The sequence below is a fragment of the Podarcis pityusensis genome (genome assembly GCF_964106645.2).
Source record: "Podarcis pityusensis genome assembly, chromosome: 17".
Classification (NCBI taxonomy): Eukaryota; Metazoa; Chordata; class Lepidosauria; order Squamata; family Lacertidae; genus Podarcis; species Podarcis pityusensis.
Genome location: NC_138042.1, coordinates 551,416 through 571,839, shown reverse-complemented (window position 1 = coordinate 571,839; position 20,424 = coordinate 551,416). Strand labels below are relative to the sequence as shown.

Below are 20,424 nucleotides of genomic sequence, written 5' to 3'. Positions count from 1 at the left end.
CACACGAATGCACCCTACAGCACTATCATGACCTTTTGCCTAAAGGTCCCCTTACTTACCCATTCCATTGGCAGAAGATACCACCGCATTTGGGCTACTCCTGGGACTGATGTTGCCCACATCTTCATATTCTTGGGTGGGGGCAGTCCGTGGTGATGGTGGGGCTAGTAAAAAAAAATGAGAGGATGTCAATTCTCACATCAGCTTGCCTGTAACAAACACTGGGGCAAACATCATCTAGGAAGCTAGAATATAGGGATGTTCATGTCTTGTGAAAAGCGGGCTGAAAGAAGAGTGCCAGCTGAGCCTTGCAGACCACAAGGAAGACCCACAACTTTCCAGCACCACTTTCTGAGATTTGTCATCCTGGAACGACTAGGGTCGTGACAAACTAGCACTCCAGTATGGCAACTCAGAAGGAGACCTTGTAGAAGGTAGCAACAGCTTCCAGGAGGTTGTGGGAAACTAATAAGGCAGAAACTTTAACCCTCCAGTTGTTGCTGAACTACAACTCCCATTATCCTTGTCCATTGACTGCTTGCTAGGGTTGATGGATGTTGTCGGTCACCAACATCTGGAGGGCCTAGGTTCCCCACTGCTGCAGTGAATACACCCTTTCCTTTCCATCTCTTGGAAGGCAGTCGCTCTCAGAAATGAGTCGTAAGCCATTTGAAGAGGATCCAGCTAATCGGTTATGTGTAACTTTCTCTGAGCTTGGCCTAACCCTAGTTTAGAAAGAACACAGCAAGAGTCCCAGTGGATCGGACCACAGGTCCACCATAGCCCAGCATCCTGTTCTCACAGTGGCCAACCAACATTTGATGATCCCCTGTTCTAGCACAATGTAAAAGAGGCAAAAACCCATTATCTCCCATCTCTTTCCACATTGTTAAAAGTAGAAGTCCCTGTACTGTAGATGTTTTTGGACTCCCATCAGCTCCACCCACCATGGTCAGGGATGATGGGAGTTGTAGTCAAACAACATCCATGTTCCCCATCACCATTCGAAAGTATTTTGCTTCTTACCTTTCTTCCCAGGTGATGAACTAAAAACCTAGAGCAAGGGAAGAAAAGAAGTATTTGAAGAAGAAATCTCTCATGGATGCCTTAGCTGGGATTCCTGCATTGCAGGGGCTTGACCCTTGGGGTCCCTTCCAACTCTATGATTCTGTGAAATAAAACATTTCTGCGCTGCTCAAACACACTTCATTCTAGCACTGCCCTTGGCGAATGAGAGAGTCACAAAGATGCATTTTATTGATTCCCTTATTAAATGTATATTCCGCCCTTGCTTTTGAAGGAGCCCAGGGTAGTAAGCTCATCCAAAAGAAAAGCATTATAAAAACATTGTTTCATCCGGTGATGAAACAGCTGCCTGTAGATGACCTGGGGCAAGACAAGAAGGGAAGAGTTCTCACTCTTATTCTTAAAACAAGCAGCACTATGGTTAGATCTAGGGGGAAATAAAATTATATCGCTATACACAGATGGAGTGAGCCTTAGTGGGCAGGGTTGCTAGGCTGGTTTTCCAACACCAAGTGCAGAGGAGCGGGGGGGGGGGGGGGCTTGGTGCAAGTGAGGTGGTGGGAACATCAGATGGGCTCTGCTGGGCCACATGGGCTATACCAAGCTCCCTGCTGCTTTGCTCCTCCTCTCAGGAACCAGGAGTGACTTCTGGTGTGTCAGCAACATAGCCCCTCCTGCCGCTGCTGCTGCAGAGTAAGAACAGAGGACTTTGCCTCCTTGACTTCTAGCATATTTATGTTTAGGGTTTTGTCTGTTGTGTACCTAAGAGAAACAGCCCAAACATTTGAGCCAAGGGAAGACCCATTTTGCTACAAAGGAAATTGAATTCTCCCTGCTTCTATAAATTAAGGATGCCAAGCACATGTGAATAATTTCTTATTTGCATAACTTTTTATGTACATTTTGGTCATTTTGTATCCTCCTGAAGTCGTGCTTACTATGGAAAATCATATTCAAAAGATGCAATTCCTTGTGAGGCTTCACTAAATATTGCCTGCACATTTTCAAGCACATCTTCAGTCCCAAACTTGGTGTTTGTTTATGTGTGTTTTATAAAGTGAAAGCCAAGGTTCTTAGGAATCTGGTTTTTTTACATTCAGTGCCAAGTTTTCTCCAGTTTGTTCCTCCAGCCCTGACTTTACTAAGCTGCACAGCTGGGAGCGGGGAATGATGGATTTACTTTCCCCCTTTTGACTCAATCATAACACACACACTAAAATGGAGGGGGCTTGAACCTCCCTTTGCTACTGCCTCCATATTCCTAGGGATGCCTAACATGTTTCATGCTCCAGTGTGTGGGATATAAAGCTGCAGTCAAGTACAACATTCCTACAGTGGACACGTTAGGGGATGTTTTGTCCCACTCGGGAGAAGACTTCCCATTTCCTCCTGAGCTGGGACAGACTTGAAGAAGGTGCGGTCTGTTGTACTGGCATGGAGGAGCCCACGGCCTCCATGTTCGGATCAGTGTGTGTTTGGAGAAGTGACTGCTTAGTCGCAGTCACTTGGGACTAACTTCTTTATGGAATAGTTCTAGTTGTTATGTAACCTAAGTCTGCCTTCAGGGATATGTCTGTGAACCTGAATGAATCTGTGAGTAAGCTACTTTTATATTAATGTTAATCAGAGTCTTGTGTTTATTCTTTTTAAGAGGGATTAGAAGGGATTTTATCAGGAAGGAATCTTTAATAGTAAGACTCAGATGAGTTAGCAACAAGCTGATCGCTGCATAATTTAAAAAGGGGGATGTTTGGAACTGCTAGAATATGGAACGTGCTAGCGCAAGTTAGGAAAGATATCATAAAATAATATATCCTCTCCTGCCTCCCTAATCATCCCCACACAGTGTACTATTAACTTGCAAAGTGTTTTGAAATATCAGGTTCACATTGTCAGTAGTTGTTCACTAATTTTCCAATTCTACAGATGGGAAAATCAAGGCTGAGGCAACTTATCCAAAGCTAAACAACAAATACATTGTAGAAGAGGAACTTGAGCCCAGGCATAGGAGCCAACTCCTAGGGGCCAAAGTCCCTCCCCCCCAAAAAATATTTGAGGATGCCAGCTCCCCCTCCAAGTGGGTTGGCATTGCCATTCAAATCGTGTGCAGGCAACAAGTATTGGGATTGATTATGTGGGGGGGGCTCTTACCTGCCTCCCCCCATATTTTATTCAAGTTGGCACCCTGGAGGCCAGGTCTAGTAAAGCCAAACACACCCTAAAAACCAATCTGAATCAGGGCTGGGGGACTCTGTGGCCCTTCCAATATGCTGTTGAACTCCTCCCCAGCCAGCAGGATCAATGGTCGGGGAGGGGGCAGTGGGAGTTGAAGAAGATCTGAAGGGCTACAGGCTCCCCATCCCTTCTGGTCTACAGTTTTTGTCGGAGGCTTATCCCGGTCCTGTGACATAGAAATGTGGCTGGGAAACACCGCGCAGAGAACATACTGTGGGCAGCAGGTTCCTCAGGGGCTTTTTCCCTAATCCATTGATGTGAGAGGAGGAGGTGACTCTGGGATTGGAATCGCCTGTAGCAGAGAGAAGAGATCAGACAAAGAAAAGGTTATTCCCGATAGGTGCTATCTGTACTCCCTTTGCTGTAACCACGACAGGTCAGAGGGACCTAAACTTTTCCTCGGGATTATGATATTAGTATTAGTATTATTACAGTCATACCTTGGTTGTTGAATGGCTTAGTTGTCAAAAAAATCGGCTCCCGAATGCTGCAAACCCGGAAGTGAGTGTTCCGGTTTGGGAACATTCTTTGGAACCTGGACGTCTGACGCGGCTTCTTTTTGGCTGCAGGAGCCAGAATGGATTCCGTTCGACTTATGAGGTACAACTATATTTCTGCTATCAACTACAGTCATACCTCGGGTTGAAGTTGCTTCATGTCGAGTGCTTTTGGGTTGTGCTCCGCGTTACTTTCGGGTTTCACCACTCACGCATGAGCAGATGGTCAAAATGACATCACGTGCATGCGCAGAAGCGGTGAATCAAATTCTTCCTGTACCTAGGGCTTCTGTTCCATCATTCCAAGTCCTGGAAACATCATTGGCAAACTGCCTATCAAAAGGCGGAGGTAAGCAAACTGGCTATACTTCAATTCTTTTATACAAGGGGAGGCCATTATGTTCCATCAGCCATTAAGGTATTTAATGCAAAATCTGTCTCTCAACTCCTCTAGGCCTCAAACATCTGGTTCAATGGCTCATTCTCCAGGTTTGATGACTTCCAGGCAAAGTTTCTCCGGTCCCTCCTACAAGTTCCAAATTGTGTTCCAAAGGCAATACTATTTTTAGAAACAGGTGAATGTCTTCTATCAAGTAAAGCATGGTGGGCTGCCCCGAGATACTGGCTCAAGATCTCAGTCTTTGGCCTAGGGAAGGGGTTCCATACCTAAACAACGAGGAGTTTGCCAGCTCATAGATGAAAATGATGGTTAGAAAAGCCACTTGGCTTGGTATGCCACCTTCTCTCCTGTACCATCTGGGCTATGATACCACCCTTGAATCTCTGAGGCAAAGCCTCTGGAACATATCACATAGTGATCTCCGATCTCAGTCTCATGTTATCTGTGGCCCATTAGCAGTAGGAATTCACTATGGGTTCGAGTTTCAGACGCCTGCATATCTTAGAAATTTGTCTGTACCAACATATTGGCGTCTTTTCACCAAAGCCAGATCAACATATCCATGACTAAACAAATAGCGCTTCGGTCTCCCTTCCCTGGGGGGTTGTTTGTATGAATCTGTATTTTATTCTGAATCCATGTTATGGGTCGTTGGGCCGCAATAAAGATTATATTATTGTATTTCTATTTCTATACCACTTTATATTCTTAAGGGGAAAAAAAGTGGATTACAACACGTTAAAATATTAAATAAAACAATCCAGGAAAAATGACTGAAGAATGATATTTGCAGCCTTTAATGTTTTACTATGGATTTTATTAGTTACATCTAATCTATGTTTGCAGCCTTTGTGAATTCCAATTTGAATTTGCTTGGGTTCTGTACACCCAAAGAAAAACCCCATGAAATACCCCCAAATCCAAATTTGTCATGATGACTAGAATCTTGTTTACTTGCATTGAAATCATATGATATTCACAGAGCTAGTTTAGCACGGTATTTTAAGAAAATGTGCTATGATCCAGGGACATCCTTAGTTCAAATGTCTTTTCTGTCATTAGCTAGATAACAGCCTGTGCACGTTGGCTCAACAGCAAGTGTCACCACCAGTTCCAGGTGACCCTTTTTGTCAAGTAGGTGTGCTCTGGCATCCCTTCCCCCATGTCTGCAACATGAGATGATAACGCTGACCTGCCATATCTTGCAGGCCTGATGTTAGGGTTACTGAGATAATGTTTAGGGAAGTTTTAAATCTTTGATGTTCTATTGTGTTTTTACTATTCTGCTGGGAGCTGCCCAGAGTGGCTGGGAAAACCCAGTCAGATGGGCAGGATATAAATAATAAAATTATTATTACTATAAAAGAACTGGAGCACTTAAAACTACTGCATAAATGTTAAGTCTTATTGTTATACAGTTATACAAATTCTTAAGTGCACACAAACTATTACTTCACATCACCTGGGTTAATTTGGGCGTATTCGCAGGTTGCCGCGGAAGCTGGCCGGTGGATGGGGCTTCCAGGCAGCGAGTGACTGGCTTGCACTCCTACAAAGGCACTGGGGTCAATTGCCAAGGTGTCGGGCACATTGCTCATCCGAGGCTTCACTGCGGCATAAAGGGGTCCCTCTCCACTAAGCGGGGCCTCGTTGCCTGGAGCAGGAGGAGGAGGAGAAGCGCCCAGTCCACTTCGCCGGAGCTTGTTCACAACCGCATAGGTATCACCCATGTCCCTGATGAGCTTGGGTGGTTGTTCTGGCGCTGATGTGGGCTGAGGGTCAACTGGCACCGAGATGCTCCTGGATCAGGGAACACAGAGGTTTATGTGAAATCTCCACAAAAGGCGAAGGGACCTCTCTCGGGATAAGAGTTTATGAGTCAGGCTACTGAAGTTACTGGTATATATATTTTTAAAGGATGCATATTTGTAATGCACAAAATGTACATGTACATTTTCTCAAGTGATTTCTTTTGGTTATTTCCTCTGCAGAGGAGTATAAAACAATTTAGGAACAATAATTGCTTTAAGAAATCTTATGCATGAGGAAGAGTTTGCGGTAATTTTACTTCTCAGCTGTAGCCCAGCCTAGGATTTTTCCAGAGGAACCCCCTGCCCTCCTCTCCATTTTGACTTTCTTCACCGCCTCTATTGCATCTGCAGAAAACAGCAGCAGGAGACTTTTTCAGGTGGTTCGCAATTTAGCGGAACCACCTGTTACATCAGGGCCCAGTACGGGCCACATGATCTCCTGCAATGATTTTGCAAAGTTTTTTGCAGATAAAGTTGCTCAGATTCAGAAAGAGGTAGACGCCACCGTGGGAGCAGGGCCGGGGCGGGAGAGTGCTAGAGTCCTGTCTAGTCAAATTGCAAAAGTCAATTCCAATCTGTTACCTCCGAGGATGTGGACAGGCTGCTTGGACGAGTGAAACCAACCACCTGTCTCCTTGATCCTTGCCCATCCTGGCTTATAAAAGCTAGCCGGGAAGGGCTGGGCGATGGGCTTCGTGGGGTGGTGAATGCTTCCCTCCGGGAGGGAGCCTTCCCAGACCCGCTGAAAGAGACGGTTATTAAACCACTTCTTAAAAAACCATCTTTAGATGCAGCCACGATGGCCAACTATCGCCCAGTCTCCAATCTTCCATTCTTGGGCAAGGTGATTGAGCGAGTGGTTGCTGAACAACTCCAGGCACGCCTGGAAGAAGCGGACCATTTGGATCCCTTCCAATCGGGATTCAGGCCTCATCACGGGACTGAAACTGCCTTGGTCACACTGGTTGATGATCTCCGGCAGGCTAGGGACAAAGGCGAAAGCTGTTTCCTATTTCTGCTGGATCTCTCAGCGGTGTTTGATACCATCGACCATAACATCCTTCTGGACCGTCTTGAGGGGCTGGGAGCTGGGGGCACTGTCATACGGTGGTTCCGCTCCTTCCTCCTGGGCCATGTTCAGAAAGTGGGGGGGGGGGTTATGAGTGTTCAGACCCCTGGGCTCTCACTTGTGGGGTGCCTCAGGGTTCTGTCCTCTCCCCCATGCTTTTCAACATCTACATGCAGCCGCTGGGAGAGATCATCAGGGGGTTTGGGCTGGGTGTTCATCAGTATGCGGATGATACCCAGCTCTACCTCTCTTTCAAATCAGAACCAGTGAAGGCAGTGACGGTCCTGTGTGAGTGTCTGGAGGCGGTTGGAGGATGGATGGCGGCTCTCAGATTGAGACTGAATCCTGACAAGACAGAAGTACTGTTTTTGGGGGACAGGAGGCGGGTAGGTGTGGAGGATTCCCTGGTCCTGAATGGGGTAACCGTGCCCCTGAAGGACCAGGTGCACAGCCTGGGAGTCATTTTGGACTCACAGCTGTCCATGGAGGCACAGGTCTATTCTGTGTCCAGGGCAGCTGTGTACCAGCTCCATCTGGTACACAGGCTGAGACCCTATCTGCCTGCAGACTGCCTCGCCAGAGTGGTGCATGCTCTGGCTATCTCCCGCTTGGACTACTGCAATGCGCTCTACGTGGGGCTACCTTTGAAGGTGACCCGGAAACTACAACTAATCCAGAACGCAGCAGCCAGACTGGTGACTGGGAGCGGCCGCTGAGACCATATAACACCGGTCTTGAAAGACCTACATTGGCTCCCAGTACGTTTCCGAGCACAATTCAAAGTGTTGGTGCTGACCTTTAAAGCCCTAAACGGCCTCGGTCCAGTATATCTGAAGGAGCGTCTCCACCCCCATCGTTCTACCCGGACACTGAGGTCCAGCACCGAGGGCCTTCTGGCGGTTCCCTCACTGCGAGAAGCCAAGTTACAGGGAACCAGGCAGAGGGCCTTCTCGGTAGTGGCGCCCTCCTTGTGGAACGCCCTCCCACCAGATGTTAAAGAGAACAACAACTACCAGACTTTTTGAAGACATCTGAAGGCAGCCCTGTTTAGGGAAGTTTTTAATGTTTGATGTATCACAGTATTTTAATATTCTTTTGGAAGCCGCCCAGAGTGGCTGGGGAAGCCCAGCCAGATGGGCGGGGTATAAATAAATTATTATTATTATTATTATTATTATTATTATTATTATTATTATTATTATTAGAGCTGTGGTCACACAGAGCTTTGTGGGTTTCTCTCTCCTCCTTCCTAGTGAAGAACTGCATGCAGTTGCTGCTCCTTCCTTATATCACAGAGCTGTGAAGCTGGGGTTCTTTGTTCGTGCCTTCCAGCCCCAAGCCATGCTCTGCCTCTGCTTCCAGGCCTCTGTTTTGTGCTTCTCAGCTGGCTGCCTGGAAGCTTCTCGAGCCAAGTCCCTAGACTGATTGGTGGAAGGCAGACTGCAGTAGATAAGGCATTAAGGGGAGGAGAGGTAATCTGAAAGCTGCAGTTGGAAAGGTATGTCTTGAGGAAGGCTTGACGGATGAGAAGGAGGCAGGGCTTTACTTCTTCACCCAAGTGATGGTTTTCATATGCCCCTCTGACATGTCCAAGCCTGAGCTTTGTGATTTGAAGGATGTCAAAATAGTGAGTACCAAGGTCAGAGAGATGCGCTCACAGCTGCTGTAATACAGTCCGTATTTTTTATTATATATATTATATATAATATATATTATATATAATTTTTATATATAATTTTTATATAATTTTTATATATATATATATATATTATATATAATTTTATTATATATAATAATACCCATATACTAGTGTCTGCCATTCTCCACTGAATAAACCCAAAATGAGCTACAGCTCCACATAAACATTCAAAGCATAAAACCAGGCAACCGAATAATCAATAATCACATCTACCATCTTAAAATATGAAAATGTATAACCAACACCCGGTTTGGGGGGAAAAGAACCATGTTGTACAATGTGGAGGGTCCTGACCCCTTTCCTAAGGCAGCCCAAAGTCTGCACCAGCTGGGCCTCCCCAGAGAAGAACTCCATCTCGGGTGCCTCTGCAAAACATGGCTCTGCTTTCCTGCCAAACCAAGACAGCTGGGCTGCCGTTTCCAAGGCTCCCTCTCTCAGCCTTCCTTACCGGTGGAGGACGGTGCTTCGTTTGAGCGGGGCCACAGCCAGGTGTCGGAGGGAGAGGGCGTCGTCATAGAGGGGAAGACGGTTCTGTGTCAAAATCCGGAAGAACAGAAAGGAAGTAAGGGACGATTTAGGCCAACACAGCTGTTTGAACATCCTACAGCAGGAAGTTTGCAGGAAGCCACGTCTGCGTGCTTCTGAGAGGGTGGCACACACACATTCAATATACAGTAGCCAACGGGATACCATTCAGAGGTTGTGGGGCTACAATTCCCATCAGCCCCCGCCTGCATGGCCAGCTACTCCTGCATTCATGTGAGCATTCATTTATTTTTAAAATTAGCTCTTTGTTTTTCACTGCTATTGCAACATCACTTATACCTCCTATGTGTTCCAGAACTTAGGACGGCTGCTATACAACCTTGTCAAGACTGCCTAGTCACACAGAAAGGAGCTTTCCCTGCTCCCTTGCCAAGCTGCTCACACCTTCAGAAATTAATAGGAACAGAGTCAGTGTGCCTATTAATGCAGATGATGTAAAATAAAAGTTTGTGTTTGTGCTTAAGAATTTGTTTAATTGTATAAAAACAAGACTTAGTTTTTATATAGTAGCAAGACAAACCCACCAGAGCAAACACAGATTTCAGTTGCTTGGAGAAAACAAGCTAATTTTTGTTTATTTCATTTACAAACACTTCTGTCTCTTCCGAATCCAGGTGTGGCTGGTGTGGGGGAAGAAGCGCTACACTGGAAGAAGGCCCTGGAGCAGCCTTCATACACAGATCTTAACTGACCTGCCTATAAGGCTGGGATGGGAAGATTGCTGGGAAGGGTAGTTTTCCTGCCACCCTTCTTACATAGAAGAAGAGTCCTGCTGGGTCCAGCCAAAGGTCCATCGCTCTGCTCTCCCATTGTCCAGGCAGATGTTTATGGGAAGCCTGCCTGCAGGACTGGAGTGCAACAACACTCTCCCCACTTGGGATTCCCAGCAGCTGGGGCTGAACAGACAGCAGAGGCAGAACAGAGCCATCACGGCTGGTAGCCATGGATCGCCTTCTCCTCCATGAATTGGTCTACTCCTTTAAAGCCATCCAAGCCAGTGGCCACCACTCCTTCTATGCAGTGGGTGAAGAAGGGCTTTCTTTGTCAGCCTTCAGTTTCCTGGGGCCGCCCTGAGTCTTCCAGTATTCCCCTCTAGCTGGGGATTTTGTGTTTGAGGGATACACCCATTCAGTGGCAGTTCCAGGGCTTGTTGGGGGGTGGAGAGGCTTCCTCAGCCACGGTGCCCTCTCAGTGGGGCCCCTTCCTCCTCCTCCCCATTACTACAGCTGCCCATTCACTTCTCTTCCCCTCTGGCTCCAATGTGCGCCACCTAATCCTCTCTCTACTAATCCCCCCCCCCCTTATTGAGGTGTACATTCCCACAAGGATTGTGCAATTATTGGGCAGACAATTATGTTTAAAGTGTTTGCTGCTCAGCTGATCTCTCCACACATGCCATTTGTTCAGAATTTTAAAAAGTGAATCAACAAACTGGAAGATGGGGAAAGGAAAAAGGGAGCACCTACTGGTGTGAATGGGAGCAGGCAGTTTTGATCTTCAACTGCAGTTGAAGTGTGTGTGTTTGTGTGTGTAGCGGTGAAGCTAGGCTTTTTTCCACTCGGGTCAAAGACCCAGTAATGGCACCCCATGTGCATTTGCATACACACACAGACTGGGAGCCTCAATGGTGCCCCTTGGGAGGCATCACCCAGAGCAAAAAAAAAAAACCCCAACCCCCCCAATAGATGTGGCACTGGCGGGTGCACTGGTCTAATGAAGCCAAATTCAAAAGGAGAAAATGTCGTCTCCAAGCAAGATCCAGCTCAAATGTGGACAAGCCCTGAGAAGCTTGGCTATGAAAAGTCTGAAGCAGTTGATGGGCTAATTCTTGCCTCCCTGCCCAGTTGTGAGCCTGAGGGGCCTTCAAATGCCAGTCTCTGGGCCACCCATGGGTGTAACCTGGGGGGGGCACGAGTAAAACAATAGAAATACTTAACTAACTGACCCATCACATTGGTTCTGCCCCCCTAACAAAAATCCTACCTATGCCCATGGGGCCACCATCATATCTCACTCACTTTGCTGTCACTTTTGCCCCTCCCAAGCCCACAGAAAGTAACCTAAAGCCACAGAGCCTCCAGATTCTTGTGGTATCAGACTTACACAGCTGGAACTCCCCAGTTAGTAGATCAGAAAGATAAGAGGCCATTTTGGGGGGAAGTGAATATGAAAGAGGAACCTCCTCAAAGCACAGATTCCCGGCAGGGGAATGTGTGCACTTGCACTTGTGTGCCAGAGACAGACAGAGAGAAAGACAGCTAGCTGGGTTTGCTTTTATAGTAGCTGCCTGTATCTTTCCCTCCATTGCCAGGATTCTTAAAATGGGGAAGAAATGAGCTTTAAACATGCCGTGTGAAGGCAGCCTGCAACTCCTATCATCCCTGCCCACTGGCCATATTGGCTGAGGTTCATCTGGAGGACTGCAGTTTTCCAACCACTGCAAAAAAGGAACTGCATTGCAGTTGTCCTGGGAAACCAATATTAGTCCTTTTCCTCTTCTTAACATGCATTCAAAGCCAGTGTGGACCTGGGACACGAAGGTATAACACCCCCCCCCCCCGGGGTGACCTTGGGATAGTCGCTCTTAAAGCAGGGGCCAGGATGGGGCAGTGGAAGACCATGTATGCTGCCCTGAGTTCCTTGAAGAAAATGAAATATTTGCAGTAACAAAATTATGAGAGCTAAAGCCACAACTGCAGGTACAATCTTCAGGAATCTGCTGTGACATTTATGAATTCAGCTCACAAATATAACTCAGAAAGGCTTCGAAGGATCAACTAAATATTTGGTCAAGTTTGATTAAAACTCATGAAGAAATTTATGCCCCTCAAAAACTGGAGGTCTATGGGCTAGAAGTGTCTGTTTTCAGATTCCCCAATCAAAACAGCAATCCAAGGAGAAACTGCAATGGGTTGATCTCCACTGAGGACTACAACACCCCCCACCTCTTCTGCCAACTTTCACAGATGAATGAGGAAAAGCTGCCCTATGTGGGAAGTTCCAGTAACTCCAGTGTTGCTTTTAGTTTGGATTTGTCTCTTACTTCTTTGACGTTTTCATAGTTTGAGTCAGATAAACTCAGGGCAGCCCGGAACATTTCAGTGACCGCATGGTATACAAACTCGTACTGCTCCTGCCAAGAAAAGAGGAGATATGAGATATGAGAGGAGAACGTTGATCTATAAAGGGAAGCTCCAAACGCCCTTAAGGTTCGGCCACACTCGAGGGAAGCGGTCACCAACTTTTTGAGGCCCATGGACACAGTGGAATTTTTGAGCAAGTGCCATGGGTGCCATGCCTTCTCTAGTCCTAAAGGTAAAGGGTAAAGGGACCCTTGACCGTTAGGTCCAGTCACAGACGACTTTGGGGTTGCAGCGCTCATCTCGCTTTATTGGCCGAGGGAGCTGGCGTTTGTCCACAGAGTTTTTCTGGATCACGTGGCCAGCATGACTAAGCTGCTTCTGGCGAACCAGAGCAGTGCATGGAAACGCCGTTTACCTTCCCGCTGTAGCAGTACCTATTTATCTACTTGCACTCTGATGTGCTTTCGAAATGCTAGGTTGGCAGGAGCAGAGACCGAACAATGGGAGCTCACCCCGTTGCGGGGATTCGAACTGCAGACCTTCAGATCGGTAAGCCCTAGGCTCTGTGGTTTAACCCACAGCGCCACCCGCATCCTACAATCCCAGAAAAGCTTACCCACAACTGACAGAAGGAGAGGACGTGTGCACTCACTTTGCTTTTCCAAGGGACTGGGCAAAACTTGGATCGCAAAGAATTCATTGGAGCCTTGAGAAGCCCATGCAGCCCAAAGAGGAGGTGGGAAAAACATCAGCCTTCCCACTTCCTCCTTCAGCTCTGTGGGTTTTCCAAGGGAGAAAAGGTAACCACCCTCAGCCCCTCATGATTAAGTGGTGAGAGCATCAGGGGAGCTCAGAAGCCTTTTTGGACATCAGGTGAAGCCCTCGAGGCGACCCCTGCTTTAGGAACACCAAATACCAAGATATGAAGATAAAGAGCCTGTACACTAAATTAGTCTGCTGCCCCCTGGTGCAGTGTGGGGTACTGTCTAGCGCTGGAGTGAGCCCCACCAGTGCCTGAGGCGGGCACCTGCGCAGCGCAATGGCGGAGGGCACACTGTGGGATGGGGTGCGCTGCCAGAGTGACTGCGTCCCTGCCGGGCGCCATCCAGCTAGAGGGCACCGGGAGCGATGTGGTGGCTTGGGTACCCTGCAACCCCAGCGCCACCCAGGGCAATTCACCCCTGCCTAGCTACTGGTGCCTTCCCTTCGCCAGATTCAGCTGCCAGTCCAGCCATCTTAGAATGCTGGGGGACTCTGTCAGGACACACATCATCTTTGCTTCGGGCAGCAAAATGTATTGGTGTGGACAGGAGTGATGACTGCGGGGCTCACCTGGGTCTGAACAGCAGCTGGTCTCTGCTTCCTCATTTCTAGGACAACATCAAAAATACTGAAATGCGGGGGGATTCTCTGAAAAGTAGAGGAGAACTGGGGAAATGTCGGCAATAATAATAATAATAATAATAATAATAATAATAATAATAATTTTATTATTTATATTCCACCCATCTGACTGGGTTTCCCCAGGAACTCTGGGCGGCTTACAGTAAAACATCAGACATTAAAAACTTCCTGATACAGGGCTGCATGATATCTGACTGAAGGACCTTCATTTGGGTTCCCACATTTGCCACTCTGCTTTACTACTCCCTATTTCATTTGTTATTTCCTCTGAGCTATGTGAGGGTATCATAAGAGGTATCTTCCCCAAAGAAGCAGAAGCAAGGGAAGATGCGAATTTTGCAGGGATCAACCAAGTACTGTATCTTGATGTTTGTTGTGGGAGCTGAGACTCTGCAGTACAATAGTCCTCTCCAAGGGACATTTTTTTCCTCATTTTATATACAGATGGAGGCTATATATGAAGTTATGGACTGTGTCAACTCAGACAGCTGGAGAAAGGTTATATTTTTGAACACTTATCCCCACCTCCAAGTGTAAAAACAAAACTACTTGTAAGTAATAGTCTTATTCTGATAAGCTAGTTTATGAACAACTGAATTGGTTCCTAGGAGGGGACAGTCTTGTTTCCATGGATTATATGTAAGCTGTTTCAGGAGCCTTTTTGGCTGAGGAGGAGGGTTCAAATGCTCTAAATGAATAAACAATGTCCAGAGTTCTGCCATATATAGAAAACAGATTTAATTAAAGTGTTGCATGCAATGCACAGATGTAGCAAGAGGTTCACTACAAAACACACACTCACTGGCAAAGCCAGACCAGGCACTCGTCACACCTGGTTCTATTCCGAACATATTCCAAACAGAGATGCTTCAGGAATTCCATCTCTTTTGGGGAAGAAGGGGCAAATTCTATTAAAATCAAATTCTAATCATATTTCAATTAAACACCATTTTAAAAAACAAAGTCTACATGACATTTTATCCATCTGTCTGTCCGTTTGTCTGCCTATCCACCCACCCAGCCAAGAAATAGCCAGACACACAGTCACTCTTTAAACAAGAAAACAGCAACAGTGTCTGGTCAAACATCGTTCCGATATTTGTTGTTCCAACAGACAGAAATATTGGACCAAATCCACCCAGCTTCCTCAGTCCTCCATCCCTCAGATCTGACTTGCCTAGAAATACCTGTTTCAGCAGCAGCTGCCGTATGTATTCCAGGGTACAGATCACACCTGTCCGGCCACAGCCAGCACTGCAGAGGAGGAAAGAGGGTGAGAGAGGGTCTGCAAAATAACAGACCTTCTTTCAGATCACATCCAGCCAGGAATTGCAATACAAATGAGAACACTTTGCCATTTTGTTTCAAGAAATTCTTTCAGAAAAATCTTCTTGGTTCATCCCCATAAATATAATGGCAGTGTGGACTTCCGGTGCTTCCTGTCAAAATGGGCGCAGAGCTTCGCAGTAGCGGAGACTGGCAGGCGAAGTACAGTGGTACCTCGGGTTAAGTACTTAATTCGTTCCAGAGGTCTGTTCTTAACCTGAAACTGTTCTTAACCTGAAGCACCACTGTAGCTAATGGGGCCTCCTGCTGCTGCCGCGCCGCCGGAGCAAGATTTCCGTTCTTATCCTGAAGCAAAGTTCTTAACCTGAAGCACTATTTCTGGGTTAGCGGAGTCTGTAACCTGAAGCATATATAACTTGAAGCATATGTAACCCGAGGTACCACTGTATAAACAAGAATAACGAGGGCAATTGTCCTTATAAGCTCCCCACCCCCATGTCCGGGGAGGGGGTGAGCTTCACCTGCAGATCTTCTGATACCCGGCTCTCACTCCAGATGGAGGCAGGAGGCACTGGGTGCAATGCGCTTCGCTTATTGGCAGTTCTTCTGTACTTTGGAATTTTAATAGGATCTAATTTACAGACATGTACTGGGCTAAGGAGACAAGATAAACTGCTAAATAAATCAGCCACTGAGCGACAACGATCTGAATTGGAGAGAGGAAGATTTCCATCATAACAAGGTGAAGTATGACTGGAGGAGGGGAGCCTTTACCCTTTCTGAATATATATTACGTTTGGCTGCATCAGTGATTCGGCAACTCTTTCCCAGAATATCAATGGATTGATAAAAAGCAAGAGGAAATCAAAGAGAATAAGATAATATTTATGGATTTTTTAATGGAAATGGGACTGCGTGAGAATGTCGATACGATTGAAGCTTCTAACTTCCACTGAATTGCAGTTAAGATTATGGTTCCTTGATCCACCAGAGCAGTGGCGGGACATCAGATCATTAAGAACTAAGTATTGGAAGAGAAAGGATATGTTGGAGTTCTGCCTGGGGCTATGGCGGAGTGCCAGACCTTCGCTCAGACAAACAAAGATGGTGCAGTGACGCAGTGAAAATAACAGCTTCTGAGAACAGAAGTGAAAACGAAAATGTGGAAGCATAGGTGCCTTTTATGATCGAATTAAAGCAGGGAAAATGAAGAAACAACTGGAATTAACATATCACACAGGAAATTTATTGGATATAAATTCTGCTTGCAGAAATAAAAGTTATTAAATATGCAATTACGAATGGAAGTCAAGAAACAAGTGGCTGTCAACAAAGGATGAAGGTCAGAACTGTTGTTATTGGATTAATCAAGATTAAAGGAGGAAGACATAAGAACTTTGTAACCAGAAAGCTAGTACATGGGAAGTCATCTCAAATTGATTAATTTAGTTTTTGAATAATAGGCTCTCTTTCTTTTTAATTGGATTGTAATTTGGTAATGTGACAATGTGGCTTTTATTGGACTTGTAATAAAATTTATTATACCAATAATAATAATAAAAATATGGCCGTGTGCCCAAGCTTGGCCCCCTCACTGCTCCCCTCTAACTCCAGATCACTTATGAATGGGTTAAAGCACAACAAGTTCAGTGCAGATCCTTGGGAGACTCTGTGCTTCTCTCCTTTGTGACTTGTGGGGACAGCCCATTTGTTCCTGCTCTTTGCTCCCTTTAACCAGTTACAGTGGTGCCTCGCAAGACGAAAAGAATTCGTTCCGCGAGTCTTTTCATCTTGCAATGTTTTTCGTCTTGCGAAGCACGGTCCGTCGCAACTGCGCCTCTTCAAGCGGCTTTAAAAAAAAAGCGCAAGACGTTTTCGTCTTGCGAAGCAAGCCCATAGGGAAATTCGTCTAGCGAAGCAACGCAAAAACGGAAAACCCTTTCGTCTAGCGAGTTTTTCGTCTTGCGAGGCATTCGTCTTGCGGGGCACCACTGTACTGATCCTCTAAGAGGACCCATCCTCTGACCCCATGACTGTGGTGTGGTCTGTCTATAGGGCTTTGCCCTGGGGCTGCCCCTTACCTGCAATGCACACAGATGGGCACAGTACTCTCACCCTGCTTGCTTCTCACTTGCTCAATCATGCCAAGGAAGTGGCCGTAAGTGTCTGGGATGCCCCGGTCTGGCCAAGCCACGTACTGGAAATGGGATAGCTCCCGCTCCTCCTGGGGGGAGGGGAGAGGTACAGATCAATATCACCACGTCTGAATGGGGCTGACACAGAACAGGTGGTAGGAGAGGAAAGCCATTTGCACCCTCTGACATGTTTATGTTTGCTAATGCAAGCACCTGATGCCACCTCAAATTAAAACCCATTCTTCAAGACTATTGAATGGTTTGTCTTCAACCAAGGAACTCTGGAACTCTGGTCCTGTGAAGGCCTGTCTACAGCACCGGTGGCAAACCCTAAACCCACAGGCCTTATCTGCCCCTGGACGATTCCTTGTGGGTCTCAAACTCCTTGGAATTTGATGGTGGTGATGAAATGACTGCACTGCAGCAGGGGCTCCTTTTCTCATGTGCCATTGCTGCAGGGATCTGGAAGGAACACTCTGACATTTCCCGACCTGGATCTCTGAGCGCTCTCCCCTGTTTGTGGAGCACACCAGTCTCTTAACAGTGGTCAAAAGGAATGGTGCTTCATTCAGCTGCAAAGAAGCTGATTTTGCCAGCAACCATAGTAGGGATAGGGCCTGGGCAGAGCCTGATAAGGTTCCAGGCAATCAGGACGAAGCCTGCTATAAATATTCAGAGCCCCGCCTTGTGCTCCTGCCTGGTCCACAGAGCAGTGCTTTCTACTTGCTGCTCCTTCAGCTTCCAGCTCATGCAGCTGACCTTGAGGCCCCAGAGCCATAAAGTGCAGCCCCAAGACCTGGACTCGGGTGTGCCCCACAATTCCAGTGGGCCTTGCCTAGCAATTAAGTGCCATGGAGTAGCTTTACCTTCTGAAAGGTCAGGGTAAGCATCCGCAGAATGACATCTGGATTGAGTTCCTGTTCTTTAACCTGAGGAAGAGACAAGAAAACCGCCCATCACATTGTTCAAAATATTCTTATCTCCCCAAATGGGAGACATCTCATTTGCTCAGTTACGCTGCCCACCTATAATATAGGCTAGAGATAGAGAACTCTTCAATCCCATCAGCCTCAGTCAGTGGGATGGTGGGAACTGTAGTTCAGCAACATCTGCAGATCCACAGGTTCCTTATCTCTAATGTAGGTACAATTGGACAGTGTTTTGTTAACCATCACAGTTCTGCTTTATGGGATAGCTTGCTTGACATGAGAAATGACTTCCTGACAAACTTAAACCCTGGCGATTGTCATTTTGTGAAAGGGTTCGGGAACTTTGACCAAATTCTCAATATTCTTGCCAATGGATGGAGTTCACTGCGGATGAAGTCTCGGGGCAGAGACCATGCCTTTCTGCAGAAGGTCCCAGGTTCAATCCAAGGCATCTGCAGGTAAAGGCTGGGAAAGAGCCCCATCTGAAAGCCTGGAGTCAGTGCAGGCAATTTAATAATACTAATACTACCAATAATAATAATAATAATAATAATAATAATAATAATAATAATTTATTATTTCTACCCCACCCATCTGGTTGGGTTTCCTAGGCCACTCTGGGCAACTTTCAACAGAACATTAAAAACAGAATAAAACTTCAGACATTAAAAACTTCCCTAAACATCCCATTTTGAGTTAGACGGACTAATGGTTTGACATGGGATCAGGCAAATTCCTGACTGGGCAGGAATTAAGTATGGGACGGATCCAAGAAGCACCTTGTAGCCACACATGTGATGCAGCTTATGGAGTTCGCTGACACATGAAATGGCAAAGGTAACTTAGCTGGTTCTCAAAAAAAGATGAATTAACTCCCAGGGAGAAAGGCCTTTCAGTATCTCTTTGTGATGAGCAGGGCTAGTTCCAGGTTTCAGGGGCCCCCTGTAAAGGGCCATTTGGTGCCCCCAGCCTCCATGTTGGTGGGCTGAGGGTGGCAGGAATGGGTGTGCCATGAACTGCTCTTTCAAATTTCCCTCTGTGCTCTGGAGCAATGCAACAGTGGGGAACATGGTGGGAAATGTTAGGTGTCAGCCTGAAGATCCAGCTGCTCAGTGTGGAAGGGCCCAGGGCCCAGGAATTGCCCAAGGGTGCCAGCTGCTAACATTACGTCTGGTAAGAGAGCAAAATTTCTAAGAGCAATATACCTCCAAGTACCAGAGACTGTGGGACACGGGTGGCGCTGTGGGTTAAACCACAGAGCCTAGGACTTGCCGATCAGAAGGTCGGCAGTTCGAATCCCCACGATGGGGTGAGCTCCCATTGCTCAGTCCCTGCTCCTGACAACCTAGCAGTTTGAAAGCACGTCAAAGTGCAAGTAGATAAATAGGTACCGCTCTGGCGGGAAGGTAAACGGCGTTTCCGTGTGCTGCTCTGGTTCGACAGAAGCAGCTTAGTCATGCTGGCCACACAACCCGGAAGCTGTACGCCGGCTCCCTGGGCCAATAAAGTGAGATGAGCGCCACGGTCACGACTGGACCTAATGTTTTTGCCAGAGACTGCGCACAAACTATGTGGCAGCTATAGTGAGCCCGTGGCCCTTAAGGGATCGCTGCACTACAACTCCCATCATTCCTGGCCATCAGTCATGCTGATGGGGCTCATGGGAACTGGGATCCAATGACATCATGAGAATGGCAGGATAGTCAGCCAGTCCTGCAACAGGGGAGGGCATCATGTTTGCACTCTTCTTGTGTGTTTCCAGCAGGTGCATCTGCTTGGTTTCGACTGCTGGTATCAGAATGCTAGATGAGATGGGACTTTGGTCTGATCTAACAAGGCAATTCTCAGGTTCTTAATGACAATTCCCAGCCCTTCCTTAGTGAGAAGAAATGGCCTTTAATCCAGGTTAGGTTGGCAGTGGAGATGCCTGTGCTTGTGCATTGATGAAGAACTGTGCCAGCATCCCCTTGCCAGGAACCAGGCTCCTCCTTCCGCAGGCAGCTTCTTCCTGTCCATGTGTAACAACCTCACCTGTGCCACAGAGAAGGATCCAAAATGCAAGGTTTCCTCTGCCAAAGGCCAGTAGCGCTCACACTTTTTCTGAGAAAGAAAAGGCATAGGAAAGCAAGAAAGGTTAGGTAAGAGAGATGGTGGCAACATGGCTGTCCTCAAAACCTCAAGGCCCGGATGAGAGACCCCATGAGGCTTCCTAGCCTCCAAATACCATCTCTACTTCAGGAGGCCTCACCTTGCCTAGTTCCACTTCCCGACAAGCCATGACAATCACCTGCAATGAAAGAACA

General features: G+C 46.8%; 1 protein-coding gene across 5 annotated transcripts in view; it reads right to left on the bottom strand.

Moving 5' to 3' along the window:
* PTPN18 (protein tyrosine phosphatase non-receptor type 18) overlaps positions 1-20,424 on the bottom strand; it is a 67,155-nt gene that overhangs the window by 991 nt on the left and 45,740 nt on the right. For 4 of the 5 annotated variants that reach the window (XM_080987548.1, XM_080987549.1, XM_080987547.1 and 1 more), the window contains 12 exons: positions 20,370-20,408; positions 20,153-20,221; positions 18,059-18,121; positions 17,139-17,281; positions 14,958-15,024; positions 13,699-13,794; positions 12,327-12,416; positions 9,186-9,268; positions 5,621-5,958; positions 3,474-3,553; positions 1,027-1,054; positions 60-164 (listed from right to left, as the gene is read on the bottom strand). In XM_080987548.1, the coding sequence (XP_080843674.1) occupies positions 60-164; positions 1,027-1,054; positions 3,474-3,553; positions 5,621-5,958; positions 9,186-9,268; positions 12,327-12,416; positions 13,699-13,794; positions 14,958-15,024; positions 17,139-17,281; positions 18,059-18,121; positions 20,153-20,221; positions 20,370-20,408 (1,201 nt within the window). The remainder of the gene's footprint in view (positions 1-59; positions 165-1,026; positions 1,055-3,473; positions 3,554-5,620; positions 5,959-9,185; positions 9,269-12,326; positions 12,417-13,698; positions 13,795-14,957; positions 15,025-17,138; positions 17,282-18,058; positions 18,122-20,152; positions 20,222-20,369; positions 20,409-20,424) is intronic. The other variant, XM_080987545.1, reaches the window with a different exon arrangement.